We start from the raw sequence: 15,666 nt of genomic DNA, 5'->3' as shown, positions 1-15,666 counted from the left end.
AATAACGCCGGGTTGCCCTTTCTGGGCTGTTGCTAGGAAGGGCGGTTGGCCCTCATTTTCAGAGGAGCCTGCGGAGGAGCGGTAAGAACCCTTCGCCGCCGCCCGCGCCTCGGGAACCCGGCCCCTTGGCCCGCCTCCAAACGTGAGCCCCCCCACCGCCACCGTCCGGGCCCCACTCCAAACCCAGGGAGACACGGACGGCCTCGCCTGGCCCAATCCGGAACCTGACCTGGTCCCGGATCCGGGACCCCGGCCCCGCCCCAGGCCCCCGGCCCCGGCCAGGGTCTAAACTCGGGACCTGGGACCCTGGCCCCGGGGCCCCTTGGCAGGCGCGTCTCCCGCGCTCCCCAGGCTGACCGATCCGCCCTTCCTCTCCCCATTCCCCCTCGCAGCACACCTTGCTTCTTCCAGCTTGGTTCTGGCCTGCGGAGAGCGATGCCGCTTCCCGACACCATGTTCTGCGCGCAGCAGATCCACATCCCCCCCGAACTGCCGGACATCTTGAAGCAGTTCACCAAGGCTGCGATCCGCACCCAGCCCGCCGACGTGCTCCAGTGGTCCGCGGGGTAAGCCCCCCTTGGGCCAGCACCTGCCAAGAGCCGGCCCGTTGGCATGTCCAGTCGTGCCTAGTGAACCCTCCTACCTAGACCAGTGGTCCAACCCTCAGGATACAGACCGAGTACCGACAGAACTTCCACTTCAGCATCGGTGACATCTACACCTAAGTATCTGTCTAGGAAACATCATGCATTATTGACCATGAGACCAGAAATTACTTCAAAATGCCAATTTATCTACGAAGTAGTGACACCTCCATTCTTGGAGACTGGTATTTATGCAGGTAGACTGAAATTTATAAAGCACTAACACGGGATAAAAAGTTTTTGCGTTGTGTTAAAAAAAGTCAAACTATCACAGTCCCTTTATTTTACTTGTGAAATTATTTTACAAAGAGAAATCTTATGCTGATGTTCCTTGTCATCAGAGAATCCTCCAGGATTAGGTACTTGTTGAGTTTGTTGGAACCAGAGGGAGTGGCTCCAGTTAGAGTAAACATCCCAAGAATGCTATAAGGTTAAACTCTGTCCATGGTGGTTCACAGCACAAGAGACTTCACAGTTTCTTGCAGCAAACATTCTAACCATTTCCAGGAACAGATTATCAATACTTTTAAAGTCACAAGTCAATAGACCTTTTGTGTGTGTGTGTGTGTGTGCCCACTCAGCCCTGCTCAGTTGTGTCAGACTCTTTGCCACCCTCTGGACTGTAGCCCACCAGGTTCCTCTGTCCGTGGAATTTTCCAGGCACGAATACTGGCGTGGGTTGCCATTTCTTCTCCAGGCAGAGATCTCCACCCAGAGACCGAACCCAAGTCTCTTGCGTCCCCTGCATTGGTAGACGGATTCTTTGCCCCAGCAGACTTTAGAATCATTAAAATAAATCCTGGTGGTTTTACAGGAAAGCTCTTTGTCCTTTTGTAGTAAACAGACTCAGACTCAGAAACTCAAAATCTGTGATCACAAGAATCAGTAGAAATTTAACTTATTATTATTTTTTTTTTTTTTAGTAATGAGAGTGTCAAATTTTGCTGAACTTCTCTATAAGTTGTATGACCAAAGTAAATTATTACTAGGACAGCTGTAACAGATAACCACCAAATGTGATGGCTTAAAACAACAAACGTCTCTGATCTCACAGTTCTGGAAGCCAAAAGTCCAAAATCAGTTTCACCAGGCTACACTCAGGATATTGCCGGAGCTTTGCTCTCAGCTGGTAAAGAATCTGCCTGCGATGTGGGAGACCTGGGTTGTTGGAAAGATCCCCTGGAGAAGGGAAAGGCTACCTACTCCAGTATTCTGGCCTGGAGAATTCCATGGACTGTATAGTCCGTGGGGTCGCAAAGAGTCAGACACACTGAGCGACTTTCACTTTCACTTGCTCTCTCTGGAGACTCTAGGGAGAATCCAACCCTTCCCCTTGCCTTTTCCAGCTTCTAGAGCTGCATTCCTTGCATTGTTGGGCTGCTGGGCCCTTCCTCCATCGCCAGCACTGTGGTGTTCTCATGTGTACCTCTGCTTCCCTCCTCTAGGGACACTTGTGATTGCATTTAGGAACCATCCAGATAGTCCTGGATGGTGTTCCCAGCTCAAAATCCTCACTCAAATACATGTATTTGCTCAAAACACATGCAAAATTTGAGCATGTATTTGCTTAAAATACATACAAACTCCCTGTTGCCATGTGAAATAAGAGCCACAGCTTCCAGGATCAGGGCCAGGGTATCTTTGGGGCCCTCACTGCACCTACCACACGAGGCTGCTGGTTAACCCAGCACTTTACCTCTGACAAATGCTTCTGAAAGACTCTCTCAAGGTTCTTGCCCAAAATTGTGGCCTCTGGGTTTTATTTTTAATAATTCGTTTTATTTATCTGTTTTTTTTTTTTTTTCTGTTTAGTTATGCTGAGCCTGTATTGCTGTGCGCTGGCTTTCCCTGGCTGTGGGGAGCTGAGGTTACTCTCTAGTTGATGTGCTCGGGCTTCTCATTGTGGTGGCTTCTCTTGTTGCAGAGTACAGGCTCTAGGGTGCACAGGCTTCAGCAGTTGCAGCCTTTGGGCTCAGTAGTTGTGGCTCCCGGGGCTCCCGGGCTGGAGAATATGGACTCAGTAGTTGTGGTGCCCGGGCTTAGTTGCTCTGTGGCATGTGGGATCTTCCTGGACCCGGGACTGAACCCGTGTCTCCTGCATTGACAGGCAGATTCCCATCCACTGGGCCACCACCAGGAAAGCCTGTGGCCTCTAGTTTTAACCATTATTCAAGCCTAAATAAAAGGTACAGCTGGTTCAAAAGAGTTTATTTGTACTCTGCCAAACCTTCCAAGATTTCCTCTTTTTTTTCCCCCTTGGAACGTTATATTTGCTAACACTTTAGAGGCAACTATTTTAAGCTTCACTTTAATTGAAAAGGCTTTATCAAGAACCTTCTGAATGTTCCATGCTGCTAATTTCATTTTTAAGAACAATTTTGGATTTGAGGAGAAAAAGCAGGCAGAACAGAATCCGTTAGGCAGAGATGTTGTTCAGGAGAACGTGAAGTGGTCTTTGAAAGGTTTTGTAGCGATTGAGGTTAAGACAAGGCAGGAGAGGAAATAGCCTATGACACAAGGACCACGATAGGAAGGAAAAACAATGAGAAACCAAGCTGAGAGAGCCAGGAAGTGCGTGGAAGTAACTTTGCTGTGGAAGGCTCTAGCAGGCACTCACGGGAGGGTTCTTGTCAGACGAGGTTGTCAGGAGGCAAAGGTGGGCCAGCCTGGCTCCCAGCCTCTGCTGTGACTCCGCAGCCCATTGGCTGTACCTTATTACGTCATTGAGCCCTAAAGGCTTTTGCTCACGCATGCCTTCTGTGCCTGTGACATAAACTGGCCTGGCCATTCAAGCAGGCCTCCTCCGCCCTGGCTGTGATGATGATGCTTTGACTATACAGACCTTGGTCAGCAGAGTGATGCTTTTTAATATGCTGTCTAGGTTGATCATAGCTTCTCTTCCAAGGAGCAAGCGTCTTCTAATTTCTTGGCTGCAGTCACCATCCACAGTGATTTTGGAGCCCAAGAAAATGAAGTCTGTCACTGTTTCCATTGTTTACCCACCTATTTGCCATGAAGTGATGGGACCAGATGCCATGATCTTAGTTTTCTGAACGTTGAGCTTTAAGCCAATTTTTTCACTCTCCTCTTTCACTTTCATCAAGAGACCTTAGTTCCTCTTCACTTTCAGCCATAAGGGTGGTGACATCTGCATATTAAAGGTTATTGATATTTCTCCCCGTAGTCTTGATTCCAGCTTGTGCTTCATCCAGCCTGGCATTTGTCATGATGTCCTCTGCATATAAGTTAAATAAGCAGGGTGACAGTAGGTGAAAACCCCAATTAGGAGCAACATGGTCACATGAAGCACCCCTCCCCTAGCCTGGCCCTTTAGGTCTTCAGATCTACATTTGTGTAACTCACAGCTGCCTGCCTTTTAACTTTCCCTCAAACCATCAAGTTAACGAAATATTACTGGACTTGTCTTAAAAGCATGAAAACAAAATCGAATTTGAGGGTTGGAGAGAGAAAAAGGGGGTGAGATATAAAAGTTTCTTTTCACCTGGCAAATGTCTGTTTACCTACTCTTTGTTACGTGTTCTGAGATGTTTCTACTTACTCATATATTTAAAAATTTTTTATTAGAGTAGAGTTTATTTACAATGCTTTACTAGTTTTGAGTATATAGCAAAGTGATTCAGTTATACATATATCGATTTTTTTTAGAATTCTTTACCCATATGTATGTAAGTGTATGTATTAGTCGCTCAGTCGTGTCCAGTTCTTTGCGACCCATGGACTATATAACCTGTCTGGTTTCTCTGTCCATGGAATTTTCCAGGCAAGAATACCGTTGTGGGTAGCCATTCCCTTCTCCAGAGGATCTTCCCAACCCAGGGATTGAACCCAGGTCTTCAGCTTGCAGGCAGACTCTTTATCATCTGAGCTACCTGGGAAGCCCCCTTTACCCATATAGGTTATTGGAGAATATTGAGTAGAGTCCCCTGTGCTATGCAGCAGGTCCTTGTTGGTTATATATATATCTTACATAGTAGTGTGTATATGTCAATCTCCTAGTTTATCCCTTCTCTCCACATTTCCCCTTGGGTAACCATAGTTTTTCATATCTTTTATATTATTTCCTGTGACTCTGGATGGTTTAGTGTTTTATTTTCCTGGATATGTCATTTCTTTGATGGTGGGAAAGTGATGCGGGCAGCAAATGTCATTGTTTAAGGAGCCGGTCTCCACTGACATGCACCCCAGTGGGGAGAGTTTTGCAGAGACCCCAAGTAGCACCCCTCCCCTTCCTGCCAGAAACCCAACGTGCACCATCTCCTGAGTTGTTGCCCCAAACCATCTCCGTGCCTTGCTTGTTCCCAGTATTGGCAGCCATATCCGTGTCCCAGAAAGGAACAATAAAGGGAAAAAAAAAATACCAAGCAGGAAAAGTGAAGGGTAGGGAATGTTGGCACCTGACCCAGCCAAACAGGGTCGGCCAAACAGGTGACTTCCCTGCTCCAGGGGGTCTCAGACCTGAATAGGCAGAGATGCTTGAAATCCTGCCCCTCAAAAAGCGGCAGGGCAAGCCCACAACTGTTCAAGTGGCATGACCTTGCACATGACCTTGCATTCAGGTCATGTAGGGCCCTGACCTCCGCTTCCTCTGGCAACATCTCTGGACCTGGATGGGTGTTTGCTTGATAAAAGTAGCACGTGTTACTGGAGCCCCCCAGGCGTGCCAGGCGGGGGTCCCTGAGTGTGGAGCTCCCATTGTCCCCATTGTGCCGACAGGGAAACTGAGGCACAGGAGAAGGTGAAGTCCGAAAGCTGAGTGGAGGAGCCAGGATGGAAGCCTGGCCCCGGGGCCCCAGCCTGGTCCTCCCTCGTCACTGTCTCCCTCTGGGGTCGCTGATGAAAGTGCCTGAATTTGGGGGCTGCTTGTGTGTCAGTGAATCCACCTGCCAACAAAGGAGATGTGGGTTCAATCCCTGGGTCGGGAAGATCTGCTGGAGAAGGAGGTGGCAACCCACCCCAGTATTCTTGCCTGGAGAATCCCACAGACCGAGGAGCCTGGTGGGCTACAGTCCATGGGGCTGCAAAGAGTCGGACACGACTGAGCGGTTGAACAACAACAGCATGTGTCGATGAAGCTTCAGAGATGTCTGTTGTTGTTTCAGGTATTTTTCAGCTTTGTCAAGAGGAGATCCACTGCCCGTGAAGGACAGAATCGAAATGCCCATGGCCACTCAGAAAACAGACACAGGCCTGACTCAAGGACTCCTTAAAGTTTTGCACAAGCAGGTATCAAAGTTTGTGATCAGTCAGCTGAGCTTGAGATAAAGCTGCAGGACCTCCACGGTCATCCATCCACAGCCCTGTGTCCCGTGCAGGGAACCTTCGAGGTTTACTCAAGGAAGGAATCTTGAATTCAGTGATCTTCCTCTGGTTTAAAGAACCCAAGATCGCTGTTCACGATTATATACATGTACACTTTTTTTTAGTATTTGCATTAAGATGCAAGAGGCTGCTGGAATGAAATGAAAGGTTTGAAAATATGGAATTTCAGACATGGGGGTTGCAAGATCCTTCTTGAAATATGTGTTTATAAAAACTATGCTAAATATGATAATCCGCCACCTTCTTCATCTGAAGGGGTTTCTGGTTTCCAGCCCTCTTGAAAGCCCTTGAGACCCACCAGCTCACTTGGAGAGTTCATAGAAAGTGTATTTTATTGAAATGATCAGGCTGTATTACCAAAACTGAGATCCGTGGTTGAGCCTTGAGTTTTAAAGTGGCTTGTCCTCGTTATCCATCTTGAAGTTCTGTGTTCCTGACCAGGGTGCAGTGACTTCTACACACGGGATTCTCCCATGGCTCTCTCGCTTAAGGGAAGACGAATAAACCACTGAAAGGGAGGGGTAGTTTGGGAAAAAACATGAGAAATTTGCTCAAAGGTCTTGCACGCAGAATACTGCTACAGGTCACAGAAGCCACCCATTTTCATCAAGTTGTCTTAAAATAGTAGAAGGAATAGTTTTATTTTCAGTGTTAAAATTTCTCCTGTTTAACTGTTAGCATGTTGCAGGCTTGCATTTCATTTGGTCTGCTGAAGTTTATTTGTGTTGTGAAGCGTTGCGGACAGACAGTAGAGAATCAGGCACCCCAGGTCCGTGTGCTCATTTCATTAAGTCATAACATTATGCCATGTTCACGTCACAGACCTTTTTTCTCTCAAGAAGTAACTTGTTGCCAGCCTCTAGTTCCCAGTCCCCCCGCTTCCCTGCCTGTGCACCCCAACTCCCACGGCACACACACACACAACCCCGCCCCCTCCCCTCCCCTAGCAGTGGGCTGATGGTGTAGTGAGTTCAGAGTTCATCTTTGAATGGGGATGGGTACTCTGTTTAAGTCTTCACAAGCATTATGTTATTTCTTGGGTCTTCAACTTAACATCTATTATATCATGTTGTGTTTTCCAAATAGTGTAGCCACAAGGAATATGTGGACTTAGCAGATCTTGAGCAGAAATGGAAAAATTTGTGCCTGCCTGTAGAAAAATTCAAAGCTCTCCTGCAGTTGGATCCCTGTGAAGACAAAATCGAGTGGATAAAATTTTTAGCGCTTGGATGCAGCATGCTTGGTGGGGTACGTACCTATAAATAGCCAGTTAATAATTCTGAGTGATCATGGGCCTGCCATCCAAATAATTTAGGTGTTTCAGTAACTAAGAACACTCTCATCACTTTAGGAACGATCATGACTTTAGCATTTTGTCTTAGGCAATTTTTTTCAGATGCTTATTATGTTTTAGGCTTGTAGTTACTTTAACTTACAGAAGTTAAATACTTATGAATGCCTCAACGTTAAAGATGTTAACAGTAGATAAAACATGCAGACACCGTGAAAATGTGTTTAGTGTTTAGAAGAGAACGCATCGATGACTTTTATTAAACTACACGTCATTTGACAAATTGATAGGTTTCCCTCCTGTGCAAAAAGGAATAAAATTATCTTCTAGTTTAGTTAAAATCGATTATTAGTAACTTACAGCAGTTAGAATCGATTGTTAGTAACTCACAGCAGGTACCTTGCTGATGTTAAGAAGTATAACCCACACGGGTTTAGGACGGAAGACATAGACACCCCTCCAGTCTGTGCACTGAGACAGGCAGTTGGTGTGGTGGGGAGGGGCTGGAAATCTAGAGCCTGTCTTCAGCTCTAGAATTTGAGTCGCCCCGTGAGACACAGGGGTCAGGTCCAGGGAGAGTGTCCACTTTCAGCGTGTGAAGAAAAGGACTGGGAAAAGAGCCAGCTGCCTTTACCGCCCAGACCAGGCATGCTACCCTGCCCCTCCAGGCTTTGGACCCCAGAGCACATACCTGGCTAACCCTTCAGCCTCGCTTCACGGGGCGCCCTCGTCTCGGGTCCCCACACGAGCCTCCTTGATTCCGTTTTAGAATTCCTTTGTCTGACACTCCCTCACAGGACCACTGACAGCTAACCGCCTGCAGCTAACGTCCCATCCGGTCCCCGCACTGTGCCCCTCGCCTCAAGCATCGGCTGCCCTGAGCTCCTGCTTCCCGTTGAGCACATATGGACCCCCAAGAAATACGATTTTATTTTAGCTGGTTTTAGCTTTATGTTGTCAATAAGCTTCTGGAACTTTTCTTTGATTCCGAATTCGATTTCTCTTGATTCATCTGCCTGGCTACAGACACTGTACTGTGTGCTCTGCAAATAGCGTGCACTTTAACACTTCTGTTCACATCCCCAGCGAGAAACTCGGAAACCTCAGAAAAGGCTGGTGTTAGGCTGGCTGCTCCCTTTCGTGGTGCCCTGCCCACAGGTGGCGTTTCCTGCCAGCCCTGGGCTGGACAAGACCAAGTCGCCGCCTCTCTCTGGTGGCTCCGAGGCCACTGAGGGGAATCACAGCAGGGTGTCACTGAGAAGGACAAAGACGCGTTTAGCTCCTGGAGGAAATTTTATGTGGCTTTGTTCTTCTGGAGCCCCGGTAAAGGGAGATTTTAATAATAGAAAATGAATACCTAATATTTGATTTGATGGTTTATTCCTCTAAACTTGGTTTGTGAGGTTTAGATTTTTATAAAGATGGGAAATCAGAATATTTCATCTTTTGGGGGGCTCCATCTTTGTAAGTCCTCCCTCCTGAATCAGGAGAATCGGGCGCTAGATTTCAAACCAGACCAGCTCGTGTTTTGCAAGAGGAGGCCTCTTAGCCGTGTGTGGGGCGTGACGCTAGATGGAGACATTTGTTAAGGCTGGAGCTTCCCTTCCGGACTGAAGACTGGGCAAGTGACAGGGAAAGAGCACATGCGCTTCTCTTTTCTTCCGTCGCGTGTCGCTCATCTGCTCATCCGTCAGCCCGTGGGGGGTCCGGCACTGGCCCCTGACTAAGCCGCCTCGGTCCAGAGTCTTTGCTGTTGGCCGTGGACTCTCTCCTATTTCTCTGCGGGGAGCCGACCCTGGGGAGGAGTTCAGGTGTGAACATCCCCTGCTCCTCTGCCAGGCAGACTTCAGAGCCTGGGGTGCCTGCTCCATCCTGGCCTGCCCCCCCCCCCCGCCCAGAAAAACCCAGGGCAGGGCTAGCTGGGGGTCCACGGGGGCCACGAGGGGCCAGGCCCAAGGTGACACGTGCTCTGTTGACCCACCGCTGCCCGTGTTGGCAGGACAGCTTGGAGACGCCCCAAGAGCCCGGCGCTGGGACTTGCAGGAGACGGCTCTTCAGGCAGATTGGCACCTTAGCACTTGTCCTTATGCTTGGAAAAAGGAAATGCTCAGAAAGGAGCCAGTGAAGAACTGAAGCGAGATGAGAAGGAGGAATTTCTCGTGGATCACTGCTGTCCACTTCTCTGCACGCAGGACTGCCGTAGAGCTGGAATCGGGTCACTCTGCCTCATTGTGACGCAGCGACTCCGGCTGCTCCACCCGTGGCGTCTCATGGCTTGTGGCTCTTCAGGATCTCTTTGGAGTCTCTCTGGTTGGATGGGTTTGTGGGCTTTGCTCTGGGTGCTAGGGGATCTCGACACCCCACGCCCCACGGGGCGATATCTGGTATATCCTCCGAGCCCCAAGTGCCGCTCTGGTTCTCTTTCAGGCCTGCACGCTGGGCTGGCAACACTGCCGCCGCCGCCTCCTGGGCCAAGCACCAGCCAGAGGATGATGGGTAGCGGGTTAGGGGGGCCGCTGCCCGGGAGAGGGGTCCTAGTAGCTGGCGAGCAGGTAGCCTTAGGACCCACGACCCTTAGGAGAGTGAGACAGCTGTTGTAGGGAACAGAGTTCCCAAGCCAAGAGAGTTGCCTAACGAGTCCTTCTGGATATAAAAACTGCTGCGAGTCTTTGCGTCAAAAACGTTAGCACCAGTAATGTCATCGCATCTTTGCCGGGGGAAGTGATGCCAGCATGTTTGGATGCATTTTTTTCCCCCCTAAAATACCTCTTCCTCGGAAGCGCTGGAGCAGCAGTCACGCAGAAGAGTGTCTGCTCTGGCTCCTTGCCCGCTCCCTCCACCCCTTAGCCCTGCTGGAGGCCCCCAGCCCCGCCTCAATGACTGTCCTCCGCTGTGTGGGGTGAAACAGCAGGATCTAACGGAGCAACCCATCTCTCAGACGGTTCAAGCAGGGAACCTGTAAAATACACAACTTTTTGTTCACCCAGTCCTCCCTGGGGACCGTCTTTCGGGGAGATGGTGCATGCAGAAACGAACAAACGAACGCCACCATTTTTTCTAACTAGAGCAGCACCTCGCCCCGAGAGCTGGGCTAACCTCAGGACTGTGGGGTTGTCCCCCCACCCCCCGCAGCCCGTCTCAGCGGGGGCTGTGGGTCGGGGTGGGGGTGGACGGTGGTTTGCAGACGCCCCGAGTCCCAGCAGCTGGTGAGGGGCGGGGGGCAGTGTGCGCCCCTGGTCCAGGCACACCCCTGGCAGGCGTGTGTCAACCACCCCCCGCTACCTGCTCCCCGAGCCAGCCCAGTGGTGGGATGTGATGGTCTGGGCCGGGCTCAGGATGCCGACTGCTGGATTCCCGTCCAAGCTGGTTCACCTGGGTGAGTGACCAGGCCTCTTTGGGCCCCCCTGGACCTCATCTCACATGGTCACCATGAGGAGTGAGTGAGATGCCCAGGCCCGCTCTCAGGGGGTTCCTGCTGTGTGGCGATGCAGGCCGTTGGCACTTTCTGGGCAGGAACCTCATTTCGGGGCCCCTGCCTTGCTCCTCCCGCTGCGGGAAGCACCTCTGATTTCTCTCTGATGTTTACCGTGAGAACCTGGTCCAGGCCCTGGCACTTGAAGGAGCTGCTGTGTGGTAAGAGGACCTCAGGGAGGCCCTGTGTCAGGGGACTGCAGCAGCTCGTCAGAGCTCAGGGGGGCTCCGGCCAGCAGCTGGCCAGAGCCCGGGCCCCCTCGCGGTCTCACAGCCTCAGGAAGTGAGTTCTGCCCACCCCCTCGGGAGGCTGGCAGTGGGTCCCCCACCAGTCGAGCCTCTGGGTGAGAACCAGACCCCGGCCACCACCCGACTGCAGCCTCAGAGGAGCCAGCTGGCTGGGCCCAGGCTCCTGACCACAGAGGCGGCCGGATAATGACTGTATTTGAGACCACGCTCCCGCCCTCTGCGTGTCCCTGAGCCATGGGACTCGCTTCCACATGGCTGCTGCTCTGATCCATTTGGTCTATGTGTGACCTCCCCTCCACCGCTTTGGGGGACTGTCCTCCGCAGCCAACCCCCTGGGTTTTCCTGGCTCTCTCTTCCTCGTGAGCGCAGCCCACATTTCATTCCCTCAGGAGCTGCCCTGGAGGGCTCTGGTCTGTCCCAGAGGCTCGCTGTCTGCGCTCTGTAAGCCCCACCGTCGCCATGGCAGCCCTCCGTGTCGGCTCCCTAAGGGCAGGACAAGGGCCACCAACGAGGCGAAGACACGCCCACTGAGGCTGATTTCCTACCATCTCGAAAAACTGCTGGGGATTTAAGCCTTCAGTTCAGTCACTCAGTTGTGTCCGACTCTTTGCGACCCCATGGACTGCAGCACGCCAGGCCTCCCTGTCCATCATCAACTCCTGGAGCTTGCTCAAACTTATGTCCATTGAGTTGGTGATGCCATCCAGCCATCTCATCCTCTGTCATCCCCTTCTCCTCCTGCCTTCAATCTTTCCCAGCATCAGGGTCTTTTCCAAGGAGTCAGTTCTTAACATCAGGTGGCCAAAGTATTGGAGTTTCAGCTTCAACATCAGTCCTTCCAATGAATATTCAGGACTGATTTCCTTTAGGATGGACTGGTTGGCTCTCCTTGCCGTCCAAGGGACTCTCAAGAGTCTTCTCCAGCACCACAGTTCAAAAGCATTAATTCTTTGGCGCTCAGCTTTCTTTATAGTCCAACTCTCACATCCATATATGACCACTGGAAAAACCGTGGCGGTGACTAGACGGACCTTCCCGGGGTGTTTGACATGGGCCAGGACTCCCCCGACCCTCACCCTCATGCCCTGGTGCCTAGAAGGGGTCAGGTGGGGGAGGGTCAGCATGCTCTGGAATGTTCTGGAAGCTCGTGCCACATGGGGGCGGGGAGGAGTTCTGGCTGAAAGTCAAGGATGCTGGCGGACAGTGGTGTTGAGCGGGTGACTGACCCAGGTTTGCTGCTGCCCCCAGCCTGCTCAGGGCCCTGGTAGCCCCGCCTCCACGGGCGGCCCAGTTGGGGGCGGTTTGCTTGCTCCCCCGGAGGTATGTTGTGGGGCCAGAGGGACTGGTGTCCAAGTTGCCTAATCCCTCGTCAGTAAGATCGAGGCTTCCTCTTGTCTCTTTAAGAGTCACTCCCATTTAACATGAGAGAGAATCTGGGAATCAAACTCTTTTTCAGGCCAGCTACATCCTGATCAACCCTTTTCTTTCTTGTGGCAATTGTAAATCCCCGGTAGTTCTTAATTTAGACCGCCGAGAACCTACTTGGGGGAGAACTTCTGGAGGCTGTACCCAGGTGTCTGTCGGCGGCTGTCTTTGCTGTCGGTCTTAGCGCATCCCAGCGGTAACCGTTTCCCCGCTTGTTCTCTGCTGTTTCTAGTCACTGACCACTGCGATGAAGCACCTGTGCGAGATCCTGACCGCGGACCCCGAGGGCGGGCCCGCGCGCATCCCTTTCGGGACCTTCTCCTACGTCTACCGCTACCTGTCGGGGCTCGACTCGGACATCCCTGCGTCGGACACCGAGTCCTACCTCTCCTCGCTGAAGGAGAACGCGTAAGTGCGCGCGCCGGGGCTCTCGGCTCTCAGACGATCGGGCAGGCCTTCGACGGGAGGGAAGGAGCACACGCCGAGCCCCCCAGCCCCGAGGTGTCAGGTGTGGCTCGGCGGTGTGAGGAGACTGGGCGGGGGGCCGCTCCGTGAGCCGCTCAGCGAGCAGACTGCGCATCCCGCCCCGGCCTTCTTAAGGACGGGATGTCCGATGTTAACACCAGGGCGCGTTCAAAAGGAAGAGTTCGTTTCTCGACAATGCAACACGGAAATGGGTCCCCGCAGGTGGAGAGAGTCCAGACTCCCCGCGTGAGTGGGGAGCGACCCCGTGCACCCCGCCACCCACCCGCCCCCCATGCTGCCTGCAGGGGCTTGTGCCCGGCGGGTCGGAAAGGTGATGCTCGTGGGCCTCGCGACAGCGGGGCCGCTCCCCAGCCCCCCCAGGCGCCCCTGCCCACAATCCCCAGCCCCACACCCGCCACCTGGAGCCACAGGACAGGTTTGCGGAGAGCCGCGCGTGCCTGCCGGGATGTAGTGGCGGTGCGCGCGCGCGTGTTTGTGGTGGTGATAGATCACAAGATAGCAGGGCGATGGAGCCGCTGATGGTGACACTGACCGGTCAGTCCCTCTGCCCGGCCCCCGGGAGCCCGCACCCGGCAGGCCCGTCCCCGCCTCCCAGGCTCTCGTCCCCTCCCCCTTCCCCCCCTAACCATTTGGGGTGCTCCGGAGCTGACCCCTCCCCTCGGCCCCTAAGGGGACCCTGGCCCCCCCACGGCCCTCACCTGGAGCCCTCGAAACCCCTTCCTCTCCTCCATCCTTCAGAATCGCACTCCCTACCCTCCACCCCAACCCCACTCCGTCCCCCCTCCACGGGAGAGGTGCACGGGGTGGGGGGGTCGCTCTTCACTCACACGGGGAGTCAGGATTCCCCCCAGCCTGCAGGGACCCATTTCCGTGTTTCATTGTTGAGAAACTAACGAACTCTTCCTTTTGAACTCGCCCTGGTTTTTAAACCGTTTGACACCCTGTGCTTAAGGCCAGTGGCAGGATAGCTCGCCTCCCTCTGAAGTCTGCCCCCCACCCCACCAGTCACAGGCTGAGCCCCAGACCCTTGTGGTCCCAGTTTTCTTCCCCCTTCACCCACCAACTTGAAAACCTCTCCCTCCTCCTGGAAGCTGCCAGCCCTCTATCCCTCTCTCCTCCGGGGACACTGTTCCTGTCGCCTCACCCAGTCTCATTTTCCAGTCCACTCCCATCGGGGATTTCCATCCCAACCAGGCCCGGGGCCTTCCCCTTGCCCGCTCCCCCACTGACTGTACTCCCCCTGTGCCTCCCTCCCTGGGCCCGGCCCTCCATCCCGGGTGTCTGGGCTCCTCCAGGCTCGAGCTGCCCGTGGGTTCTGTCTGGCCTTGGCCCCCAGCTCCAAACTCCGATGTCAAGTGCCTACTGGACCTCCCCTCGGGGATGTCTGGTGCACCTGTCAGGCTTAAAACGGTCCCAACAGAAATGCATGTTTGCCCAGCCTGAAAGTACAGGAAAAGGGCATTTAACTGCAGGCTGCGAGGTGGGAGTTTATAACCCTGTGTTTACAATCACAAAGACAGTAACAGGATTCCCCTGCTACCTAAGCAGTGGTTGGGCTCCGGTGGTGGGAGGTCCCTGCACCCAGAAGGGCAGGTGTTCAGGGAGACGTCCACTCTCCATTGCCAGGTGGCTCCAATGGGAGGCTCTTCCTAAGGTGTCATCCCCTGGGCCCATAAGAGGTGGTTCCTTTTTATGGTAAAGTATGTTTCAGAACCACTAACTTGTTCCTATTACCTTTAAATATGAGCCCTCAAGGAAGTTCTTATGTTCCCACTGACATTGAAAATGAACGTTGTTCCAGTTCAGTATTTTTACATCTAAGATGCTAGTAGAAATTAACTAACGTTCACATCTTTTAAGAAATAAAACTATCTGTAGATAAGGAGAAAAGTCAAAAGACGTTGTCAGTGCCAAAGTTTAATAGACTTAAGACACTGCTTTGAGCTCTACTGGATCAACTTTTAAAATACTAGAAAGATCCTCTTATTATACTACTGACTAAAATTTGAGTTGTCAATAAAGAAAAAATCTTAAACCTAGTACTAATTTTTTTCACCTAGAAATATATATGCATTTTTCAATGTAAGAAAAGAGAGTGCTTTATTTTTAGGGGTAAGAATTACTGATTTGAGACCACAGTCTATTTTTAAGGTAAAGCTAAATTATGCTATATTGCATAGAAATAGTATGATGTGCGGTAAGAGATTACTAATGGGCATCTTTGTCTGTTTCCCATTTAGAGCTGCTAGAAAGAATGGTATGATAGGTCTTTCAGATTTCTTCATTCTAAAGAGGAAAATTTAGAAAGCCTCGAAAAGAAAACTCAGAAGACATAGGCCATTAATACAGAGAAGAACACATTGTAATGTCAAAATAGTGCCTTTCAAAACCTTGGCACCAAATATAACATGTCATTAACCACATACATATGTAGTGTGAGTTTTTCTTGTAATGGAATGTAACCAGTGCATCCTGGGGCCCTATTTAGTGATTAAAAGACGCTTTCTCCTTAGAAGGAAAGCTATGACTGACCTAGATAGCAAATTAAAGAGTAGAGACATCACTTTGCTGACAAAGGTCCTTATAGTCAAAGCTGTGGTTTTTCTAGTAGTCATGTACAGATATGAGAGTCAGACCACAAAGAAGACTGAGTGCCAAAGAATTGATGCTTTTGAATTGTGGTGCTGGAGAAGCCTCTTGGAGTCCCTTTGCCAGCAAGGAGATCCAACTGGTCAATCCTAAAGGAAATCGACTCTGAAT

The 15,666-nt window shown here is 51.5% G+C and overlaps 1 protein-coding gene across 8 annotated transcripts; it reads left to right on the top strand.

The window, feature by feature from the left end:
- The first annotated feature begins 28 nt into the window (after positions 1-28).
- On the top strand, positions 29-15,329 carry ROPN1L (rhophilin associated tail protein 1 like). Of its 8 annotated transcripts, none has more exons than XM_081521306.1 (6): positions 29-81; positions 412-566; positions 5,765-5,888; positions 7,071-7,232; positions 12,653-12,828; positions 15,147-15,329. In XM_081521306.1, exons 2-6 carry the CDS (start codon positions 436-438, stop codon positions 15,208-15,210), a joined length of 657 nt encoding a protein of 218 aa, XP_081377432.1. In that variant the 5' UTR covers positions 29-81; positions 412-435; the 3' UTR covers positions 15,211-15,329. The 8 variants fall into 8 exon arrangements, with proteins under 8 accessions (XP_081377432.1, XP_081377437.1, XP_081377429.1 ...); XM_081521311.1 differs by having other exon boundaries at positions 412-841; XM_081521303.1 differs by having other exon boundaries at positions 393-566.
- Positions 15,330-15,666: the final 337 nt, after the last annotated feature.

Source organism: Giraffa tippelskirchi, chromosome 8, assembly GCF_054371585.1.
Source record: "Giraffa tippelskirchi isolate mGirTip1 chromosome 8, T2T-mGirTip1v1.2.pri, whole genome shotgun sequence".
In the NCBI taxonomy this organism is placed as follows: Eukaryota; Metazoa; Chordata; class Mammalia; order Artiodactyla; family Giraffidae; genus Giraffa; species Giraffa tippelskirchi.
This window is presented reverse-complemented; position numbering and strand designations above follow the sequence as displayed.

Coding starts and splice junctions, on each gene's coding strand:
- ROPN1L (XM_081521306.1), top strand. CDS start 436: ATGCCGCTTCCCGACACCATGTTCTGCGCGCAGCAGATCCACATCCCC. Junction 5,889..7,070: donor TTAAAGTTTTGCACAAGCAG/GTATCAAAGTTT, acceptor TTTTCCAAATAG/TGTAGCCACAAGGAATATGT. Junction 7,233..12,652: donor GATGCAGCATGCTTGGTGGG/GTACGTACCTAT, acceptor TGCTGTTTCTAG/TCACTGACCACTGCGATGAA.